The sequence below is a fragment of the Parus major genome, chromosome 15 (assembly GCF_001522545.3).
Source record: "Parus major isolate Abel chromosome 15, Parus_major1.1, whole genome shotgun sequence".
Lineage (NCBI taxonomy): Eukaryota > Metazoa > Chordata > Aves > Passeriformes > Paridae > Parus > Parus major.
Genome location: NC_031784.1, coordinates 5,763,974 through 5,786,310, shown reverse-complemented (window position 1 = coordinate 5,786,310; position 22,337 = coordinate 5,763,974). Strand labels below are relative to the sequence as shown.

At 41.2% G+C, this 22,337-nt stretch overlaps 1 protein-coding gene across 1 annotated transcript in view; it reads left to right on the top strand.

The window, feature by feature from the left end:
• GALNT9 (polypeptide N-acetylgalactosaminyltransferase 9) overlaps positions 1–22,337 on the top strand; it is a 128,794-nt gene that overhangs the window by 23,803 nt on the left and 82,654 nt on the right. Inside the window, exons 2-3 of the mRNA XM_015644372.3 lie at positions 568–748; positions 20,945–21,111. Of these exons, the coding sequence (XP_015499858.1) occupies positions 568–748; positions 20,945–21,111 (348 nt within the window). The remainder of the gene's footprint in view (positions 1–567; positions 749–20,944; positions 21,112–22,337) is intronic.

Sequence of the window (22,337 nt, the reverse complement as noted above, 5' to 3'; positions counted from 1 at the left end):
TCTGTTGACTCAGGCAGTGAAATCAGATTTATCCTGTATTTCCTGCCCAGCAGAAGCTGGTGACCAGTCCATAGCTGTGTTCCCAGCAAGGGAAACAAACCTTGACCAGAGCTGCAGTCGTCTTGGAGTCACAGAGGAGGTACCAGAACAGACCTTAATGTGGAGTTAAACTGGCACACCCACATATGGCTGAAATTCAACATCTCTCCCTTAAAATGAGTGAAGCTTCAATGGGCTACACAGGGAAACCCTCCAGTTCTAATGGGGAAAATTTTTTCTTAATTATCTTAACAATAATGAGGCATTTTGGAAAAAGAAAGAATCGTGAAAGCTGCTAATTGATTCTTTATAGTTTGCTCATTATGCACAGATACTACAAGATGTGTTGATTTGGACTTTGGTTTGGAAAGCTGAGGATAATTTCCACAGAGCCATGAGGGTTTATGAGCTGAGCTTCCTGGGAGTTCAGATCTCATTTATCTGAAAACGTTCTGTGATCACAGAAGTTCTATCCATATCCTTTACATTAATAATTTGATTTTTTTTTTTTATGTTTGTTTCATTTAGGTTTGGCAAAGCCCATGGGATTAGTTGAAGGTCCAGGAGGCTTGGGCCAGGGGGGAATGGCTGCTACCCTGAGAGATGATAGCCACGAATCAGAGACTAAGTATGAAGAATATGGTTACAATGCCCAGCTCAGCGACAGGATATCGCTGGACAGGTCCATCCCTGACTACAGACCAAAAAAGTAAGTTGAATTCTGCATTATTGTTTGGAGTAAAGGATTGGTTGTTGCTCTGCTGACCCATGGTGGCATTTTTCTCTTCACATCCCTTCCTGGCTGGAATATGGCAGCAGATACTTGTACAGATACCCCTGAGCTGAGTGAAAATGAAATAGGCCAACTGCCATCTAAAGAACAAAGTTAATGCATATTAAATGCATGGCTAATTCTGTCAGTAGTACATTAATATGCATGTTCAAGGCCTCAGATCAAAAATTACATCAGGATATGGGTTTGGTTCATTTAGAAAAAGCCTTCAGAGGTGGCAGATTTAGTCTGTGCTTCTTGTAGTCACGTGCAGTGGGAGGGGGGCAGTGCAACAAACACTTTATAGTCACTGGTTCCTTAAAAATAACCCCAGCTTATCAAATCAATTGTATTTAATTGCATTTGATATTCTTAGAATTGTTTAATCAGGGTTTGCAGTGTGCTGAAACATGGGCTAAGTGCAATCCATCGGGGTCCTGTAATTGCAGTGAGATTTTTTTTTGTCTTTGGAATGTGTGTCTATTTTTATTCCAGTGTTTATAGTCTTCACACGCCTGTGCTATGCTTGACATTGCAATTACATGTTTATTATTTGCACTGATTTATTATATTTTGTATTAAATAACTTTCAAATCTTTCATATTTATGGAGTTATATATTTTCCAGATGAGACATCCGCACTGTCATCCCATGAATGACAATCAGTAATGTCTTAATGCAGAGGAGATCAGCAACAATGCCTAGTTGCTCTCAGGAGACAGAATTGAAAAGAATACTTAATTAATTTCTAATAATAATCTTCTGTTTTAAAAGACCCACTGGGGCTCCTAGGCAGAACTGAAAGTTAAATAAAAAAGTATCTTATTAAGTGGTGAGAAAAGTTTAGCCAAGCTAAACAGCTGTGCTCTGTGAGTAGATTGCAACTGAATTAGGATTTTAGGCAGCTCAAGCTGCCAAAAACAAAACTTCAGCTTAAGTACAAATTTCATTATCTGTGTTAGATATTAAACTGATCTCAGAAGTATTGACTCAGTGTTTGTTTTCTCAAACCCTTGCTACAGAAAAGAAAACTCAGGTAACAGAAGTGGCAAAGAGAAAACAATCTACTGCCCTGATACCATGTTGGATGCAAGTACACTGACTTGTTCAATGCTCTCATCTCTCCTCTCTTGATGTGTCATAAAAATCCATCATGGAATTATGCTGGGGAAAAAGGAGTCTGTAGTTATGCAAATATGAGTTGTGCATCAGATCTGGCCCAGAGACCCTAAAGTCAAAGTGAAGTTTCCCAGATGAAGGTCAGTGATGTTTGACCTGGCTGTTATTTGCTGCTGTGGGGGATGAGGATAAATGAGATGTGTTCCTCTAGGAAATGCAAAAGCAAAGGCTGCAGAGCTTGAATCCAGCTCAGCAGCTGTCAGAGGCATGAGGCCATTTGCAATGTAGTGATGTTTCACTTCAGATTATGCTCTCCCACAGTTTTACTTAGAAGCTCTGATGAGTCATTCAGATAAGATTTTTGACACTCTCATTGTGGGTATCTCATCAGGCCATGCCATGTGATTAAATATCTGTGTTACTGGGAGAACTTCCTTCTTTGTCACGTTTTGACACTTCTGAGGTGGTTCTAGTTAGATCTAGATGCTGAAATTGATGCACTTGCCTCTAGGTGCTTATGAGTCACAGGAGAACCCTTCAGACTGAATTTGCTATGGAAAAGGAGTGAAGGTGGAGAAGGTGGAAGGTCTTTGTACAAGAAGACTTTTTCCCACTTAGATGGAATGAGAGCAGCCCTGAGGAGGAGGACATGGGAGTGTTGGAGGTCAACATGGCCCAGTCCAGAAAAGCAAATGTGTCCACCATGGGCAGCAGGGGAGGGAGGGGATTCTGCTCTCTGCTCCACTCTTGTGAGACCCCACCTGGAGCTGCTCTGGAGATGCCCATCCAGCTCTGCAGCCCCCAGCATAAGAAGGATGTGTGCCAAAGCTGAGCTTGACTGTTTGGTTTAGACACCCTGCTCTAATTGAAGTGAGAGCTAAACCTCCACGACCTTGAGACAGGCTTTGCAATACCACTCTTGTCCAGCTTATCTGTGTGATGACTTGCCAGGTGATCTCCTCTCTCCATCTCTCACTTCTCACTTTCCTTGTGATTTGTGTTCTTGTCATTCCCAGAACTGTTAAGGAAGGGCTTTTCATTTCTAAATTGAGAAATTTAGAAATGAACATAGAACCAATGTCCAAGACCATATATGAAGTCCATGGCCAGCCTGTGAATAAAAACACTTATCTGAATTTGCATTCCCAAAGTATTAAACTCTGCTTTCTCCCCATTCTGGCTTCCATTTAAAATATTCAGTCTATGTGTTTTCACAAATCAGTATTAAAGATATGAACTGGGAGAATTTATACTCAGGTCTACATTGCACAGGCAAAATTTATGAAAGTAAACATTATTGCAGTATGCAAGCTCAGGACTTGTAATATTCTAAGCTTGATGAGAAATATTGTATTTTAGTTCATTTGAATCCCCTTCTTACTGTTGTCCACCCTCTTATTCTGATAGAATAAGCATTCTGTTCCATCTACAAGCATAGATTCATTAACATTTGGCAGTTTAATTGCTTTTCAGGAGGTATTTTCATCCTCATGCAGCAAATTTAAAAATATGTTGTACCACAGAGGTGCACAGTCAGCCAGTGTGACCATGAAGGCTCCGAAATTGGAGTCACCTCCCTGTCCTTCTCTGCAGCCAAGTCTCAAGCCTGGGTGGGTACTCCTGCCCTAGAGATGCTTTTCTCACATTTTGTTCTGCTTTCCTACCTGCTGCTGCCACTGCAGATACTCCTTTTAGCTCAGAAACCTTTTCTTTAGGATAAGAATTTCTGTTGGTACAGGAGACAAGAGCAAATTTTGTGCATGTTGTGTTTGTGTGCCAAATAGAGGCAATGGCAGTAAACTGCTTGCTTGTGATTACAAATCACACAGTAATTACAAAATTACAGCTTGATTCTAGCAAGGTATGATAAATATACCTCAGCTTTTTCTTCTCAATATCAGATATTTTAAAATAGCTATCAGAGATGTATAAATAATGTAATATTTGAAGTTTTTCAAGGGCTACACCACTGTAGGAAATATGTTGTAGGGAGCTCAGAATTTTTAATGTCCTGATTTCTGTTCCCAGCAATAAAGTATTGGTAGGACTTCTAGCCCTCACTAACACACCCTATATCTTCTGTGCAATGAAAGAAAGAGAAGATTTTCTTGTAAGGAACAGGTTATTTTTGTTTTTCAAGCACAAGGCTAAGCTAGAGCTTGCTCTGTAGTTCTCCAGGAAAAGTGTTATTTGATGGTAAAGTGCTATTGGAGCAATTTCCACATATGTTCTTCCATATATAAAATGAGTGTTGTAATTGAAAAAAACCTGAGCAGTAAGTGAAAATGATCTACTGATGCCAATGAACCTTGTGTGTAGGAAAGCATAAGAACTTTTATTTCTGTCAGTTATCCCTCACAATTTGTGTAGGAGTAGAATTGTCCTGAATCCTTCCTCTGGGAATGCTGCAAAATCTGCTGGGCTCTGTCCATGCCTTTCTTACCATGATGTCAAAGGGACAATGTTTCACTGAGTAGTCAAAACCAGACCTGGAGGAACAGAGCTGGAGTTTTGGTGGAGATCCTGCACTTCCCAGGGGCAGCCACCTCAACCCCTGCAGGTCCTGAGCACAGAACAGGTTTGTCTGTGTGGCTACAACAGGCTGGGCAGAATTCATCCTCCTGCCCTTTTGGGGGAACAGCAGCCTCCACTGCTGTTTATCAGCCCCTGCTTCAGTAACAAAGGATCACACCCAATCCTTCCCAGTCATGCATGAAGACAGAGGTGCTAAAGCCCCACGTGACAGTAGATTTCGACTTTATCAAAGTTAAAGAAAGTAGAAAAAAGTCCAAAACCTTAGGGAATGTCATTCAAAGGCAGGGGTAAAGCCCCCAAACTTACAAAAGCTGTTTGTTTTACAGTGTAGCATGCTGGAAAATTGGGAAGTGTCAGCTAACCAGATGCTTTCAGACATAAGCATTGTCTCTCAGGATAATATCAATTCCCCTGTTCTTTTTGATGCACAGGCTGGGTAGCAAGGGGTTGAATTAAACAGGTGCAATACCTGTAAATCCAGCATTTGCTACCTTTCTATCACTTGACTTTGCAACTTAAATAACTTCAGGGGTTTCTTTACATGCAGGACACATCCACACACGCACACACACACACTCAGGCACTTGTCAAAACCACTTGCTGTCATGCATTATGCATACTTTAGAGAAAAGTTAATATGATCCTGCAGCTTCCATAATGGCTAAATTGGCTTTTACACAAAATTGTCGCTGCTTGGTGAGGATCTTTAATTTAACTGATCTTTTTTTGTGCAACTGGATGCTGAGTGCATTGTGGCAGTTCAGTGATAACAATAATATTAATATATGAATTCAGTCTGCTGGCTCTATCAGCCAAAGAAGATATTTCTTTGTGTTACGGTCATGGACGTTTGTATTGAGAAAATTCAGCCCTAAAAACAAACTTATTAATGTCGTGGCAACTCAAGTCTTTAGCCATAAAATGCAGAGAAATCTGGGTCTCAAGGAAATTGCTTTCATTTATTCAGTTCTTTTATGGAGGCAAGCATTTTTGTGGTTTGCCATAGACATTTCACAATAGCAGAAGAATTGCATCTCTAGGCCTGTGAAGTGTAATTAATGCTTCAATCCACTCCATACCTAAGGAAAAGCTTTTTTAATTACCTATCAAAAAGAATACTGGAATTGATCAAATAGCATTATCAAGGGGGCAGCTTGGTAAATAGACCTGTGATTTGTTCATTCAAAGGTTTGATAACAGCAGCTGGAGTGAGGCCAGCAGCTGGAGAGCAGCTCTGCTGTCAGGGATGCTCCGGCTCCTCCCGCCATCACCAGAACCAGCACCTTGAGCTTTCACCCTTCCTTTTGGTGGCAGATCCCTGTGGGGTCCCTGGGATGCTTCAGCCATCAGGCAGCAGCTCTCTGGAGCCACATGATGGGTGTGTTTGCAGTTTCTCTGCTGGAGGAGGGTCAGTGGTGTGGTTGGATGGGCTTTGCCTGTGGCTGTCTCCTCTCTGCTGCAGGAGCAGGGTACCGAGGCAGATGGCTTTCACAGAGCATCAGCTTTTGCATCAGTGCATTGGACAAGGCTGGGATTCTTTGGTTTTCCCCACCTCTGCTGCTTGCTCTGCCTCGTGACCCGTTTTTCAGATCCTCTGGGGACGCTGGGTGTTCTTTGAGCCATTTAGAGAGATGACACAAGAAACTCCAAATTAAAACAGACCCTTAGGATTCTTTCCAGGTTAACCAGAGTGCAATGTAATGGGCCTCTTCACAAGGAATATTTGAAGTGGAACAGATCCAGAGCTTTCCAGGAATCAGAATTTCTGATTAGCAGAAAATGACAAGTGAAAAAAAAATCGCCTAAAAATATTTTTTGTTAGGCTGAACATCTTTGTGAAATGTCTATTTAAACATTGTTTAGACCAATGAAACCTTTGGTTTTCCATTAAAAAAATCACTCTTCAGATGATGAATTTTCCTTTACTGGCTTCTACCAATACTTTCAGATTAAATATCAGGTCCCAGTAGTTGAAATTAAGCATTTCAATTTTATAAGCAGAACAGTGTTTCACAAAGTATAGGCATGATATTTTTATTTTAATTTGGCTTATTTTTTATAGGAAAGCATTTGACTTTTTTTTTTTTTGCACCCACTCTCAATCAATCTAAAAAACCATGCTAAAATTCTGAAAAATCCTTTTTTTTTTGGCCACTCTGAACATATGACATAAATTGAAACAGAGAGAAGGAAAAACAGAGAGAAAATGGAGCAGACAGAATTCCCTCTGGGCAACAGATTAAGATTGTTTATTGGAGGGAAATTCAGTAAGAGATGAAACTAAGTGAAGTGTTTTAATTAGATCCCAAATCAATGTCCAGATGTGGATTTCCAGCAGGGTGAAGGAGAGGGGGGTAGACACCTGCTCTGGGAGTTTATGGAGCTGTTGACCCCCTTTGCCAACTTACACGGGCTGGGCATTTTCAGGCTGTGAATCCCCTACAAACAGCCCCTCTGCATGAACATTTTCTGTGTGAGCAGCTGGAGATGCAGCCCCAGAGAGATGCAGCCAAGTTTCAGGTGACTTTTGCCTTGGCCAAGAGAAGGAGGAACTGGTGTGGAGTGAGTAAATCCCTGTGCTGCTTCCTCTGTGGTGAGCTGGGCTCTGACCAGCTCCTCCTCAGCGTTTTGTGCTGTAGTTCTGACTCAGATCATTTGGGATATCAGCTGACAACCTAAATTCACTCATACTGCTGCCCCTGGGCCAGCTGTGCTTATTTGTGTATCCCTGTGTACGCCACAGGCTTGTCACTGCATTTCGGGAAATATTTCTTGTTTGGCTGTAAAGGGCTCAGACTGGAACTGTGCAAAGCCTTCAATGGAAAGGAAGAAAATCACCTCTTTCTCTGGCTGGGCAAGAAAACTCTGAGGAATCCCCAGGTACTGGCAGCACCTACACCCCAGTGCTCTGTATCAGCACAGCCCCTCTGTAGCTGAGTCCTGGAGTCATGACCTGACCCTGTTTATGAAGGTACTTTATACTCCCAGCCTCTGCACAAATAATGATTGATTAGGTGGAATGTGGGCTCAAACCTTGGTCTCCCAAATCTCACAAAGACCCTTAGGTGTTTGTATATTTAGTTAGTTGTGCAATGTTAAATTACTCCGGTGGGAAGAATGAGGAACAGGTTGAAGCAGTGACTGCGTTTCCCAATAATAATAAAAAAGATATTGAGAAACCTTCCATCCCCTTTTTGAGGCCAGTGCCACAGTTTTTTGCAGGACAGGGCTCATGAGCAGAGCCTCCCCATCACCAGACTCCATGCTGTCTCCATAGCAGCAGTGCTGGACACCTGGCAGTATCTCACAGTTATTTCTGATATTCGATAGATGTTTTCTCTGGCTTTTCCCATTAGATTCATTATTGATTCCCTTTTGTTTAGTGCTAGGCTTTCCAATTAAGAAGTGACTTTAATTATACTGCAAAGTGTATAACATAGGTCTTGATTATTAACGCTGACCTGCAGGATGAGAGGAGCACCAGAAAGGCTAAATTAAAAAGAACCATAAAAATGAGCAACCTTTTCCAAAAAGCCACCTTATGTTCAAATGCAGTAATTTTTCCTCTTCTACATTTTTGCAGTGCCTTTGTGTATACTAATTGTTGAAGACAAGTTCTGCATGACTGTCAGCACTAATAAATGTAGATTTAGTGAAGGCTGAATTTGATTAACCAGGGAGTATGAAAAATAACTGATTGCAATGTTGTGTTTAAATGCAGTGAGACTGGAAGCCATTCCCTGCAATTTGTCTGCACCAGAATGTACTCTTGAATACATGAATAGTTTACCTAAGGTGGGTTGCATAATGGTGGCTGGAAATTAGACATCTAATTTAGGGTGATCCACTTGGCTGCATTGCTTCTCATGTACAGAGTGCAATGTCCTCTGCAAGTCCCTCCCTCAGGAACCTAGGGCAGCTTAAATAGGATTTCAGGTGAATCCAGCCCAAAGTGTTACATGCTCCAAGGCATGCAGAAACAAGAGCAGATTTCTGTACAACACTCATTGAAGAATGACCTGCCAGCATGGGCAGCCTGGTCAGCTGGGAGGAAAAGAAAAAATTATCAAGAAACTGGTTTGCATCCCTCAATTTTTCTCATCAATCCTCAGACTAAATGTGTCTCATGTGACCTGCACATTCACCTTAAGCACCACTGGGTTTGTTTTTTTTTTCCTTTTAAAGTATGCTTTAGAGACTTGTAATTTTTTGATCTTGAAAACAGAAAGCCACAGTATTTCCATGGCAGAAAGAGCATTCCTCCTAAAGAGCAATGGTGGGGTGCTGTCTACAAATGCTGTGAGCTGTTCTTTCACAGGTAAATGCATATCTGTAGTGCAGAAGCGCTGCTGAGATCCAGCCAGGACCAGCAGCTGTGTGCTGGCATTTTAGAATTTCTTTTGTTTCCCTCCCCTGAGCCCATGGCTGGTTGTTGCCTGCTATCACTTCCAGGGAGAAAAGGATATTCCTGTAAATTTCTAAACTGTCATGTTATGTTACACTCCATGATATCACATTACAGGATAAGAAGAAGTAACAGAACAAGACAGGCAATGAATTCAGGGTGGTATTTCTTTTCCTTTTATGTTTCCTTTCATGTACCTCTGTTAAAGTATACCTGAGATTTTTTTTAGGGCTTTGAATGAGTTCTAATGGTTTGAAATAATATTTCCCATTTCTTTCTTAGAAGGTTTATGCAAATTTAGTTCTGCTGACAGTGTGAGGTATGTATTCCCTCCAGATGTCTTCCTGATGTAGCTTTAAAAATTAGTGAGTTCTTATTCCTATTTTATTTGGATAGGTTTCATATTATAGGAAAGTCAAGGTTTCAGGTCACATAACCTCAAGGGTTTTAGTTGTTGTTTTTGTTTGTGCCTTTGTGATAAAAACATGAACAGGCCAAAATGTCAGACAATTTACTCTTCTGCCTGAAATAAAACTGAATTGTGAACTCCAGGTTGATGCAGTGTTTCATTTTAATAGTGTCAGTTTGTGCTTGTTTTGCCTGTGTCTCCTGCTCTGAGTGAATTTAGTGCTAATAAAAGTGAGAGGCTCTTAAAAGTAGCCAGAGCCAGAAGTACCTGACAGATACAGGCTGGTAAATGTTAGCTTGATCTAGATGCTTTCCAAGGTTTGGTTTCTCTGAAACAGCACCTGCCAGTTAAGCTGTTTCAAACTTTGATGATATTGGAGTGTGCAGACTCTATTTTCTGTTCCTCCAGCTTTCTGAAATGTTCTTGTCTTCTGTTACATCGCTTCTAGACCTTCTGCTGTGCTCTCAAATACAAAGCACAGTCAGCCCAGGCCACCTTGCCAAATGCAGCACCAAAGGAGCTTGGCCTAAGTGCACCCCCAGTTTCAGGTGGTGTCGGTGTGTCAGGGTTTATCAGTGAGTCAGGATTTATCAGTGAGGCTCTGGGCAGCTTTAAATTACTGGAGATATCATCTCTGTGTATTACTTCTGCACAAACTCCCTGTTTCTCAGCTTCTGGAAATGAAACCCTCTGGAATTCCATTTCACCTGTGTGAGATGCCTTCAGGTTGTCAAATAGTTCCTTAATTAGTTTATTTTCTTCTTTGCTCCGGGGGTGAGTATATTATTTATTCCATGCTACCAGACTTTTGTTAGTCTGCATTTATGCATTTTGTCTTCTGAAGGCCCCAGCAGTGGGCTGGCCCCTGGGGTGGTATGAAACACACCTCTCAGGCAGGCACAGTGCTTCAGACTTGAATAATGGGGGAATATTAATAGCAGCAATAATAATTAAAACAGTGTGCTAAAATACCCTGGGGTGTTGTTGCTAAGTTAGTCTGTACCCCTAAAATTTCATAGGAAAGGCATAAATTTTAGTTATTTCCATCCACAAAGTGAACAGTTGTCTCATTCAGCAGCTGGAGTAAGCTTTCATCCCTGCTGTGGATGTTTCTTCAGGACACAGTTCTCCCAGAGGGTCATGGTGCAGTTTACATTAAACCCAAGATAAAAATGACATTGAAGCTTTCCTCCTGCATTTTCTACACTGCCTGAAAACAAATGCTTGACCTCCAGCTACTCCATTGGCTTATTGCCTTGGTGTTATTAACCCGCATGTACCAAGAGACAGGGAATTTGTGTTCTGTTTGCTCAGAGAGGAGCACTCCCCTCCTTTGCCTGACAGAGCTGGGAATCTGTGGAAGGATCTGGTTGAATGTGTGTGTCTGCAGAGGAGGGATGAGGAAGGGCATGATTGTGAACAGAACCTCAGCCTTAATGCAGTTAATGGTAATGCTCCGTTCCCCCAGTGCAGAGCACTCACTCCTGCCTTTCTCTGTGGTGGCAAATTAATTTTAACTGCAGACACTGAGGATGTGAATTTAAAATGCTTGTGATCTGTGGACAAGATAGAGAAGATACCAGATAACATAAAGTGGAAAGGGAAGTAGTTTCTCAGCAGGCTGGTTTGGGCAGGAACAGTGCAGGAACAGTGAAGTGCTGCAATGGCCAAATCTCAGAGCCAGGAAAAGGCTCTGAGTGTCCTTGGCCTGCTCAGATTCTCAGCCTTACTTAAGTACAGTGCCTGGTCTAGGATGTGTGCCTAATTTCTGTCAACCTGAGTGAAAAGCAAGCACATGTTGACCTGTTGTTTTGTTCTTTTAAATTAGGATAAGAGCTCATAAATATAAAAACTCCCCATGCATTGCACTGTTTTGCTGCTATAAAGTGTGTCCTGTAGGTGTTAGCTGTGTGCTAGACAGTAAATGTGGCTGGATTTTTAAAAACTCTTCCCATTTCTAAATGTAACCAAAGCTAAATAAAACCACAAGAGTTTTCTCAAGTTATACAGACTGAAGCTATATAAATAGTTAGAAAGGAGCTGTTGTTAACATTTAACTTCTGAGTGCATGAAATTGTCAAATGCTGTGCTGTTCACCTCTAACTAGCCTTTAATTTAAACAAAAGCTATAAAAGTGCAATTAGGCTCCAGTCCAACGAAGCACTTAAATATGTTCCTAGTTTTAAGTGTATGAATAACCTCAGTGAAGTTAAGACAAGCTTAGGTGCTTTACTCCAATAGGACATTTCAGAGTAGTTGTAATGCACAGAGAGCAATCCTGCAAGTCTCACTGGGGAAGGATGCAGGGAGGAGTCAAGTCCCATCTGCACTTCAGGATTTGGCTGCTCTTGCCTAATGATTTATCCTATGGGATCCTGACCTAGAGTTCATTGAGAGCTTTGGATGTGCTCCATCATCTGATTGTCAGGCAGCTTCCTCCCCACACACAGCACATGCACCTTCCTTCGTCCTCTCTGCCTGAGTCAGACCTTATAGAAACACTGCTGCTGCCACCAGCCTCTCTCCTCAATCCCATATAAAGCATCTAAACATCGAGGATTTAATACTCCCATTTTCAGTGCTAAATCAATGTTCTTTATGCATTTGTTCTTGGAACACTGCTTCATTTGAACCATAATTCCTCCCACATACCATAAACTTGGTTCTGTTTTCACTCTGATAGGAATTGATCCATTAAAGTAAGAGGAAGCCCGTGACTACTGTTCAAACATTTCAAGGCCATTGCTGGTTAGTCAAATGAGCTTGTGCAGCACCTCAGCAAAGTGCTGTGATTCCCAGGGGATCATTGCCTTTCTGGGCTACAACCAGCCTTTCAGCAGCTGGGACAAGTCAAGATTAAAGAGCTTCTCACTACAGTTTTGGCAGGCAGTGGTGGAGTTCATCCAGTTTATGGCTGACCTCCCATTTGGTGGTTTACTCCTCCAACCATCCTGTATTTGTACACAGGTAGAAAGAAACATTCTGCTGCATAACTGAATTTGACCAAAGATTAAAGCTGGTCTCCTGTGAAATATACTGGAGCCTATTAAGGAAGGGATTGTTTGCCAAACGCTGTTGTATATCCTCCCAAGACCATAAAAAAACATTGTTAGCTGAAGTGATAGTGGAAAAATATTGCATTGCTCTATTCTCCTCCTTACCAATACACTGCAACGTGACAGCAAACCCATAATGAAATTCATGAAGAGCTCTGCAGCAGTTACCTTGAAAACTTTTTTATTGCCCTACATTTCCAGGTAACACTGTGATACTCAGCCCCTGTCCAGCACCAGCAACACCAGCTGAGGCAGAGAGATAGTCAAAATTAAATAAAAATACCCGGAATTTTTAATGTTAAATACTTGCAGTACATTTTTTAATAGTCAAGGATAACTTCCTGTATTTGCATATTATTATCTGAATAACAAATAGCTTCAAGGGTACAGCAAAATATTCTGTGCAAATGGAAAAGGGTGAGTTTACTCTTACACATTATTTATTGAAAATAATTCCTTTGATTTCATCAGTTCAGAGGAGGTGCAATCTCCAGATTTGTAACCTGCTGCTGGATATCTGGGCTGTTACCATCTCACTCCCTGCAGACATGCTGGGATTAATTATTCCTTTGCCATAAAGAACCTTTTCTGGGATCTTGATACATCACCTTGAGTGGAAAAGTACTTCTTTAATGGGAAAAGTGCTGACAGCCACTGCTGGAAGTGCAGCTAAATGGCTTCACGTGGATTGCTGGAGAGCAATGACCCTTGGTGGCAGCAGCAAGGAGTGGTGCCACTGGGCAGCAGCCAATTTTGTGAATGCACCCTGGAAAACATCTTCTGGCTTTCTGGATGGCTCTGTGTGAACCTTCCTTATCTGAAATACGAGGTCTTAGTTTTGGCAAAGCAGAAGTGAGAGTGTATATTCTCTGTTCCCAGAATTAGGTTTTTAAAAAGTTACCCAAAAGGTAGTGTTTTCCTGAATGTATTTTGCTGGTAAGATCTTCAAATCAAATTGACACAATGCCTTAGTTTGGCCTTTATTTAATATTGCTTCATCAGTTTCACCATTTTTTATATTTCACTTATCTTTAAAGAGCTCTCCAATCTCAAAGCAGAATTTTCCAAGACTGCCTTTATGGATTTTTTTAAAAGACAATTCTTCTCTAGTTTTTAGTTTAAAAAGATGCAAGATAAGAATCTAGTTGGAACAGGAGCAAGGATATTTGCAAAATCTTGAGAATGGCTAAACAAGCCATTTGTTTTAATCACCTAAAATGAGGCAGAATACATGTCACTTGGAATTTAGCTGAGCTCCTCCTTAAATTTAAGTGCAGCACCATTAAAAATAAAGTTGCACAGGGGATCTGTTTTCTTTGGGGATTTTTGGAAAATATTTGAAAGCAGATTTCAGCCTCTCCATTAATTTCCAATGAGCCTAATGCTTTGTGATGCAGCATGCATACAGCCAGAGGCAGATCCGGACAGGCACACTGGGGGATAGAGTGGAAATTTTTTACAGATGGTATTTCAAAACATATTAGTGACTCAAGTTAAGTTACCAAAAAAAAAAAAAAGGCAAAGACTTTTTACTAGAGAAGGATGTGAGCACGGGCTTTGAGCTGTTTTTCATGTAAATAAAGAGGCTTGTTTTGAAAGTGATTGAAACTAGTTTTAGCATTTTTATATGTATAAATCAATAAGGGTATTAGACATAATGGCATGTTTCTGGTATTGTTTGCCTGAGGAAAACCAGAAATAGCTCCCTGAAATATAAGGCCTCTTGTTTTATGTGTGCAGCAGCTACTTTTGAAGAGTTTAATAATCTTAAATATAAGGGTTAATATTCTCTACAAGTAGAGTCGTCTTCGTGCTGCATGTGTTAACTATGCATATATATTGTGCTATCAGTCACTGATTGACAGTTCTCAGGGCTTTCTCTATAAATATATAAAAAAAAAATTGTCACAGAGAAAGGAGGAATTAAACCAAATAAAGCAAATGTGTTATAAAACAAAAGGCACAAACATGTGTTGGGTTTTTATGTGCAGAGCAATTAGTCACAGTTGTACTGGCCTGGAATTTAAAAGAAAGGACAATTAACAAAAAATGAATCTCAGAAAACAGTTGTCCAATGTGTGTTATTGAAAATTCATGGGGAGCTTTAACCTACCTTTGTCCAGCTTGAAAGGGCTCTCTCCTTCACAGAAATATTACAGGACAAAAATTTCTGTAAATTTGATCTTTCCTGTAGGAAATAGGACAGTGATGAGAGAGTCCTAAGGTATAAAATACAGTTATTTTAGGAAGGCTGCTGCTGTTCTTCAGTCTGCAAATCCTACAGACATCAAATCCAATTGTCCAGCCTGGGAATGTGGGAAATTCCCATGACCAGATGTGTTCTGGAAAACTCATTGCACATTGCAAACATTTGTTTGTGGTTGACATGGAAGGACATTTTTCCTTGATACAGTGGAAGTGTTTGAGGTTAGCTCAGGTACAAGGGCTTGGCTTGGTTTCTTACTGATGAGTGTGGGGGATTTCTTTCTTACACTTTGGATGCAAAATAAGAAAAAACTATGTCGAGAAGCATGTGAGCTGCTGGGAATTCCAGTATGGAGTAGATTTAAGGTCTCACTTTATGAGGAGATGATCATCAGCATCACTGTGTACAAAAAAAAGATGGAGAAAAGGTTATTTCAGTGGATTTCCTCAGACCTAAAGCACCAACAAGAATTACACTGTATCTTGTATTTGCACTTCTCCAAACAAATTCAGGAAAATAGTGTTGATTTTTCTGCTGTAGGATATTTCAAAATGGAGGCTGTTCCATAAGGAACACAGACTGTGAAGAAGGCATCCTCTGGTATCATCATAATTTCTAGGCTTTTTTTGAAAATGGCTCATTTCTCTTTTTACCTTACTTGTAAATACAATGTGCTGTTTTTCTCAAGGTGCATAGAGCATCAGTGTTCTGTACCACTGCTCTCCTCCTCACAGTTGTATTTATAGTATGTGTTCTTAGGGAATGCTGTCCCTGAGCTGCAAAACAAGGGGAGAAGGTAAGAGCAAGCATTGAACTCAAAAAATTTCCATTTGGCTTTTTGGATAGGGCAGGAAAATCCACCCTCAACAGAAAGAGAATGTTGTGCCATGATACAGTTAACATCCTCTGTTGAGAAGGAGAATTAATTAGGAAGGAGTTGGAGCCTCTGGCTGACAGATTGATGATCCATGAAGCTAATCAGTTTTGTGGCCTGTCACTGCTGCTGCTGCAGACTGGTCAGCAGCTGGATCCCACGCTGGGGAACCAGACATTTGCAGCTTGTCACGTTTCCTCTGTTGTGCCCATGTGGAAGAGGAAGGTAATGTTAGTTTATTTCTGCAGCTCAAAAGTTACTGTTCCATCCAGCACTAGCTGTAAAGCCTCAGTGGGTTTCTGGAGAAAGAAACCAGGCACTGAGCTAGACACTAAATTCAGTGATTTAGCTGTGGTAAATCGTCTGGACCTGTAGAAGTCACAGTAGCATTTAGGTGCTAAAAGGTAACCATGTAGGTAAGATTAGTCTCAGCCTTTCCTTTAACAGGGCTCAAAATACATATTGACCTGGTGATTAAAAGTAGTATTTGTTAGCATTGAAGAGAAAGAGTTCAATAATCTTTTAAAATATTTATCTTTGTCCTTTCATTGATCATGTACCAAATAAGGAGCTGTTGCAACTTGTTCTCCTCCTGTGGCTATAAAACATGAACACAGATCATTCTTAAGCTTTCAAGGTACAGAGCATGTAGGGGTAAGGGGTTTTTTTATTTTTTTTCCAGAACTGCAGATGTTTCTTCATGCCCAGCAATTTCATCAAGTTTGTGAAGGAGAGAAACCTTCAGTCATCTCCGTCCCAGTAGTTCATTGGAAAAACATATCTTGTATTAAACACTTTAAAGATTCATGAAGCAGCTTTAATTTTGTTTGCATTTCTTCCTGAAGGGTAAAGCTGTCAGAAATCTCTAAATGCATTGCTTAATCCATTTCCAAACTCACTATATTAAGGTCTGTGAGCAAAACTAATTTTTGGAGTTTAGCAAGTTTGCAGACAGGAAAAAAAGGCAGGGGAAATAGAGCAGGGAAGAATTTCCTCTTTTTTTTGGTAATGCACTGAACTACCTGCATGGCTGTAGTGACAGTCCTTCACAAAAAATGGTGCAACCCAAATGGGCTGTAAGAGCAGCCTGATAAATAGAGGGCTTCACATGTTTCTCTTGGATCAGATAAAAATAGAGTAAATACATCTATCAGGGAATGAAGGTTCAGACACAAGAAAATTTCCTTTCCCTTAATGCCTCCAAGCTTGCAAAGCTGCCATGAGCAGTTTCATGTGCAGCTGAGTACCTTTTGTTTTCTCATGTCCCAGTCTCTGATCTATGACCTTTTTATGTTAGTACATGATTTTTTTCCCAAGTTTTTGGTCTGCCAACCAAAGAGCTTTTCCCTTTTTCTTAAGCCTGCAAGACAGTGCTCACAGTTGGGCTCAGGAGGCTGGCTGGGAAATGTTCATTTAAGGAGCCAGTTCAATGTAAGGGGAAGAATGAGTGAAAATCATCTCCAGAATAGAGAAAAATGATCTGAAAGGAAATACCTCTGGGTTGCCAGCCAAGCTCTGCAGTAGCAAATACAGAATGAGAACACTTAAAAGACCTTTCCCAAGACAACAGCAGGATGCCCCAGGTTTGATGCTCGGCGTGTTGTATGAACAGTGCCTGAAGGGCTGTTTCATGTATCAGGTCTCATCCATCCTCAGCTGGCTCATGGAAGTGATTAGCCATGGCATTGTCAGCCTTTGCTGGAATCCCCAGTCCTGCAGACATCCAGCAGCGTGTCCCTGTCCTGTGTGCCCTGGAGACTGGAGCTCCTCTGCTGCTTGGACTTTGTGACACCTGCTGACAGCTCTGAATGCTGATTTAAAATCACAGGAATATGAAGTGTAAGCTGTGCCTGCCCAGCTCAGACCATCTTTAGCTACCACAGAGGACAAATGTACTCTCAGTTCTTCCCAAACTCGGGAGTGCTGGATGTTAATGAGGCCGAGTTTCAGCTCCTCCCTCACCCACAGTTCACTGTGTGGTCAGACATGGTGCAGAGAACTGGAGACCCTGGTGGGACCCAGCTCCCTTCCCTGGCAAAGCTTTAAACACTCAGGCACTGCACAGCAGCAGGGCTGAAAAAGGGATGATTTCTAAATTTCTTACTACGCTTCTGTTGGCAGTAAGGCTGAAGGATTATAAAGGTGTGCCTTGTTAGTGTATTTTGTACAGTTTGATTTCTTCACATTCTGGTAATTTTATTCTGGAAAGAAATAACAAAAGTGGCTAGCCTTGTGCTAAGCTGCTCCATCATTAGCTCATAGGTTTCTTGCCTGATGATTTCCTCTGTGTCCAGGCTGCTGCCCCAACCATTTTCTGCAAGGATGCCCTTTGGCTCATTGGAAGTCTTGGTTCAGCCTCACTTTTTCCCTCTATAATGAGCTGTCCCTGCTGCCTTGCTCCAGGACCAGTCAAGGGCTGCTCCAAGGAGGGCTCTGTGAGTTCTGACACTCCTTCTGTCCCCTGGCTGACCCACTGCAGGGCACTCGGTCCATGGAGGTGCCGAGGGGTGACAGCCACGGGCGTGCTTTGGCAGTGTGAGGCTTGCTAATGCCACAGCTTGGCTGGGAGTGTCAAACTCTGGTGAGGGTTTCTTGGAATGAAGGAAGTATTAACTGTAAATCTCTGTGCCTGGTGTGTGATTAGAGAACGCTTTGGGAAGAACACGGGCGACAATCCAGCAAAGCACTTAAGCACCCACTGATTTTTGAGGAAAGACACCTTAACTGGGATTGCTCATGCCCTCAAACATCATCACAAGTGTTTGTTAGTGGACAGTAATTTCTCCTGACTACCTCAGCACATCAATCTCATTTTCTGAAGTGACCTGAGGAGTTGGGAGTTCAAGGTTGACTTGAAGTCTGCAGGAAATAAACCCTTAAATCACAGCTGTGCTTTGGAAAGTGCTCAGCTGGACAGCTGCTTTTACTGTTCTTCATCCTCACTGCAATAAATAAGTTTATGACAGCTTTCAAACCACTGCTGAATTCTGAGGTTTGCTTTTGCCCATCTAGGTGTTCCTGTTGCAGTGGCTTTACTGCCACTTTACTTTAAATATATTTATTATATTTTATATATATATGTATATATATATGTATATATATATGTGTGTATATATATATGTATATATATAATATTATTATATATTTATTATTAAATATATATTTAAATATATTTATTTTAAATATTCCAATATGTATTGTTTGGAGTGCTCTTTCCAAATGCAGTCAAAACACAGATTTTCAACTATGTCCTGCTAATAGAAAAAAAAAGGGGAGAACTGACAGACAGAAGGTTGCAGTGAGAAGTGATACAGATAACTTCATGCAGGTGGAATAAGAAATTCAGACCAGATTTCTATCTAAAACAGTCCCTGATGTCCTACAGTGTAAGTCATCATTGGGAACTAAGGCATGAAATGTCTTGTGAACCAGCAAGGCATTGGAATCACACTTGGGACAATAATGCATTGATTTAATGTGATGAAGAACAAATAAATCAAAAATTAGGGCATTATGGTTTAGGTGTGCTTGTTTTAAAGGTAGAAGTAGATTTTTTTTTTTCTCAGAATGAAAGTGGGAGGATGGCAGAAAAGCATTGGAATTAGTCCTACTTGTAGTTACCCTGTGAGTCTGACCAGGAACACATGGCTGCATGCCCAGGTGTTTCAGTTCACTTGCCAATAAAACAAACACTTTTTACTCCAAAATGTTTAGCAAAATTCCTAATTCACAGAGGTCTTGTTGTATTTCAGTGGTTCCCTGTCTTTTCCTAGGCAACTTTGGTCCTTCCACACATGCCTCTCTATTTTGGACATTTGTGTGGTCCCACCTTTCCTTTAATTACTTGTGCCTTCAATAATAAGTGCTGCTTTGACTGACCTCTCATTCTTGCTGCAATCCCTCCTCCTTTGCCACAACCTCTTTTTTGTCTCCAGAAGGGTCACACACTTTCCTTCCCTCCCTCCTTTCCTGCTGTGGGATCCCACGAGGAGGGAGGGCCTGGGGTGGGCTCCCTCCTCTGCCTCACCCCACCAGCGGTGCTCCCACTCCCTGGGGCCTGGTCTGAATCCCTGAGGTGCCATTTCTGAGGTGTTGATACAAGTGAGATGCTAGAGAAAATTGCTGTCAAGTAAAAGATGTCCCTCATAACAGGAAATCCTGCCAGGTCCATGTTTTTAGCTGATGGCTCTTTCCTGTTACTGCAGCATTCCTGATGGACTTCTTTGATACATCAGTGTGCTCAAGAGGAAAACCACATTCAAAAAAGAAATTCAAACAAGAGGGCTGTGTCAGAGCATTTGTTCCTCCTGAGAACCTCTCTCCTTGTTCCAGGCTTATTTTTAGGCTCTGTAAGAATGCTGCTTAGCCAGAAGTTTTACACAGTGGTCTCTGTGTGGCCCAGGCCAGAGCAAGCTGCCAGTAAGTAGCTGTGGTAACACTGGAATCAATGACAAGTGCTCAGGTCTCTGAGCAAATAGTGCTGGGATCAGGAATTATGAATAATTACACTTTACTAGAATTCATAACTGACTTCCAGAGGTTACTCAGCAGTCAAGCATTTGTCACCTGCCCTATCCCCATGACTGCTGATAGTGGGGAAAAAAGTGATTGTTATGCCAAAGTAATGAGCACAGGGGTCAGAAAGTTTGATAAGAGCAGGAGAAGTCATTTTCTGTGATATCATTAGCAGTATTTTAGAGAGCAGGTTCAGTAATTGCTATGGTAATTCTGAATGGCTTTTGACTGTGAGAACAAGTAGGTAGTTTTTAAAATTAGCCTCTTTGCTAATGGGAGAGAAACCCACTGAAATCAGGCATATGGTGTTACAGAGGGGCATGGGCTGAGGGCTTGGGGAGCAGGAGCTCTGCTCTGCACTGTGTAACTTCTCCAGGCCTCAGTTTTTCTTCTCAAAATGATCTGTGGTAAAATATATGTACCAGTGAGCAGCACAAAAGCAAATTGTGAATCAGGATGTAGCGAGGTGACATCTCAGAGGGAGAGGACCTGTTTGCAGATATTTCAGCAAGTGCAACAACCATCATGTGTTTGTTATTGCTGCACACACTGCACAGCCAGAAAGGGTGGTGAGTGCTCTCTCCATGGGCAAATACAAAATTTGTTTGAGAAAATGCTGGTCTTAAAGTTCTGATGCAGTTGTGAGTTAGCAGCAGAGCTGCTGCTGGTTCCCCTGGGAGCACAGCCAGGGTGTGGCATTGGAGGTTTTCTCCAGGTTGTTTTTGAGCAGATTCAAAGGTTTCAAGATATGCTTTTAATCTCACAGGGAATGAGAGCTGCTACAAGTCTGTGTGCCTGCTCTCACCCTGTGTTTTATACTGGCCTGATGGAGAGGGTGCTGCTCCCAACCAGGCTGATTCTTTTGAGCCTTTACCACATCTTTCCTTGGGGTTAGAAAGGACAAAGTCTGCAAATCCCTACACAGATGGAGAGCAAGGAGAGGACCATGCTCTTCAGTCTGTTTTGATCTCCCAGTGGCTGCTTGGGTTTTAATTGTGTCTTTCCCCTGTCCAGGTGCAAGCAGATGACCTACCCAGACGACCTGCCCCAGATCTCTGTGGTGTTTATATTTGTGAACGAGGCTCTCTCTGTCATCCTGCGCTCAGTGCACAGCGTGGTGAACCACACCCCATCCCACCTGCTCAAGGAGATCATCCTGGTGGATGACAACAGTGACAACGGTGAGCTTCTGGCACTTTGTCTCTAAGCACTGTGCCCTGTGTGATTTCCAGGTGTGAAATGTAAATGTGGTTGGTGTTGAGAGGGTTGATTGAGCCATTTGCACAGAGCTGTTAGTAAATATTGACTATTTGTATAATAGTCAAATGTTGGATAAACCCTTTTGATTTCACTGAAATCCTAACAGAATGAATGGCATTTATGTAGGCAATCTTAATAGGACACTTTTCTCCAAATTTTTGGATCCAGAGGAATATCATCATCAATAGAATAAAAGTTCAAATTCTGCTTCCAAGAAAAAGTGAGGCTACAGATTCTCCTTAAAGATAGTTGCTACTCTTTTATATGGCAGCACATTGTTTCTTCATGTTTTAATCTGAAATCAAATTATTGGTGAACATATAGGGTGCTGTTATGTTTCACAATGCAGTCATTTTGAAGATTCTCAGGATATGAGGGAGTAGCAGTGTTGTCATGTTTAAACTTGTACATTACACTTCTAGAACTGATATATCTTTTAAAATCATATTTATTTCCAATAAGCCTAAAATTTATCATTTCTTCCTCAGATCAACAGCTTTAAGTTCTTTCAATTTTAGGTTGTTTTTACTCTTTGAGATCCCCAAAGCAAAGGGAGAGCTGAGAGAAGAGAGAACTCAAACAAAAATAAGTTCCAAAACCTATAGATTTAAGAAAATGTTTGTGCAATTCAGATTTCAGTTATGGTAGTGTAACCTGTGGAGTAATTATGTGAGATTGCAAAACGTTTCAGTCAAGGCAATCCTGAGGAAAATTGAAGTCATAATTTCTCAGTGAACTCTTACATGGCTTTTCTCTGCCACTCTTCTAAATAACTGGAGATTTATCAAGTCTTTGATTCCAGTGATAATGATTCTGCTAATATGGATCTGAAAAAGGAGGCTCCTAATGTCCTGGAAGCTTCCACTAGTTTTTCTGATAAATGTATTTAGTCAAAAGCCACTTTATGAATACGTTTCAGTGTAAATGAATTACCAAACTACATTGAGTTTAAAAAAAATAGAGAGACCATTTTGGTAATTTGCCTGTTTATAAGCCTCTTGAAATGAAGCTGAAGAAGGGTGAATGAGTTCTGCTCCATCTGTGATTGAATGCCTGAAAATGAACCAAAGAGAAGTCTATTTGAGATCTTCAATATCCATTTAGTTAAAAAGGAAAGAAGCCTGGTATTGAGGAATCTTAATTATAT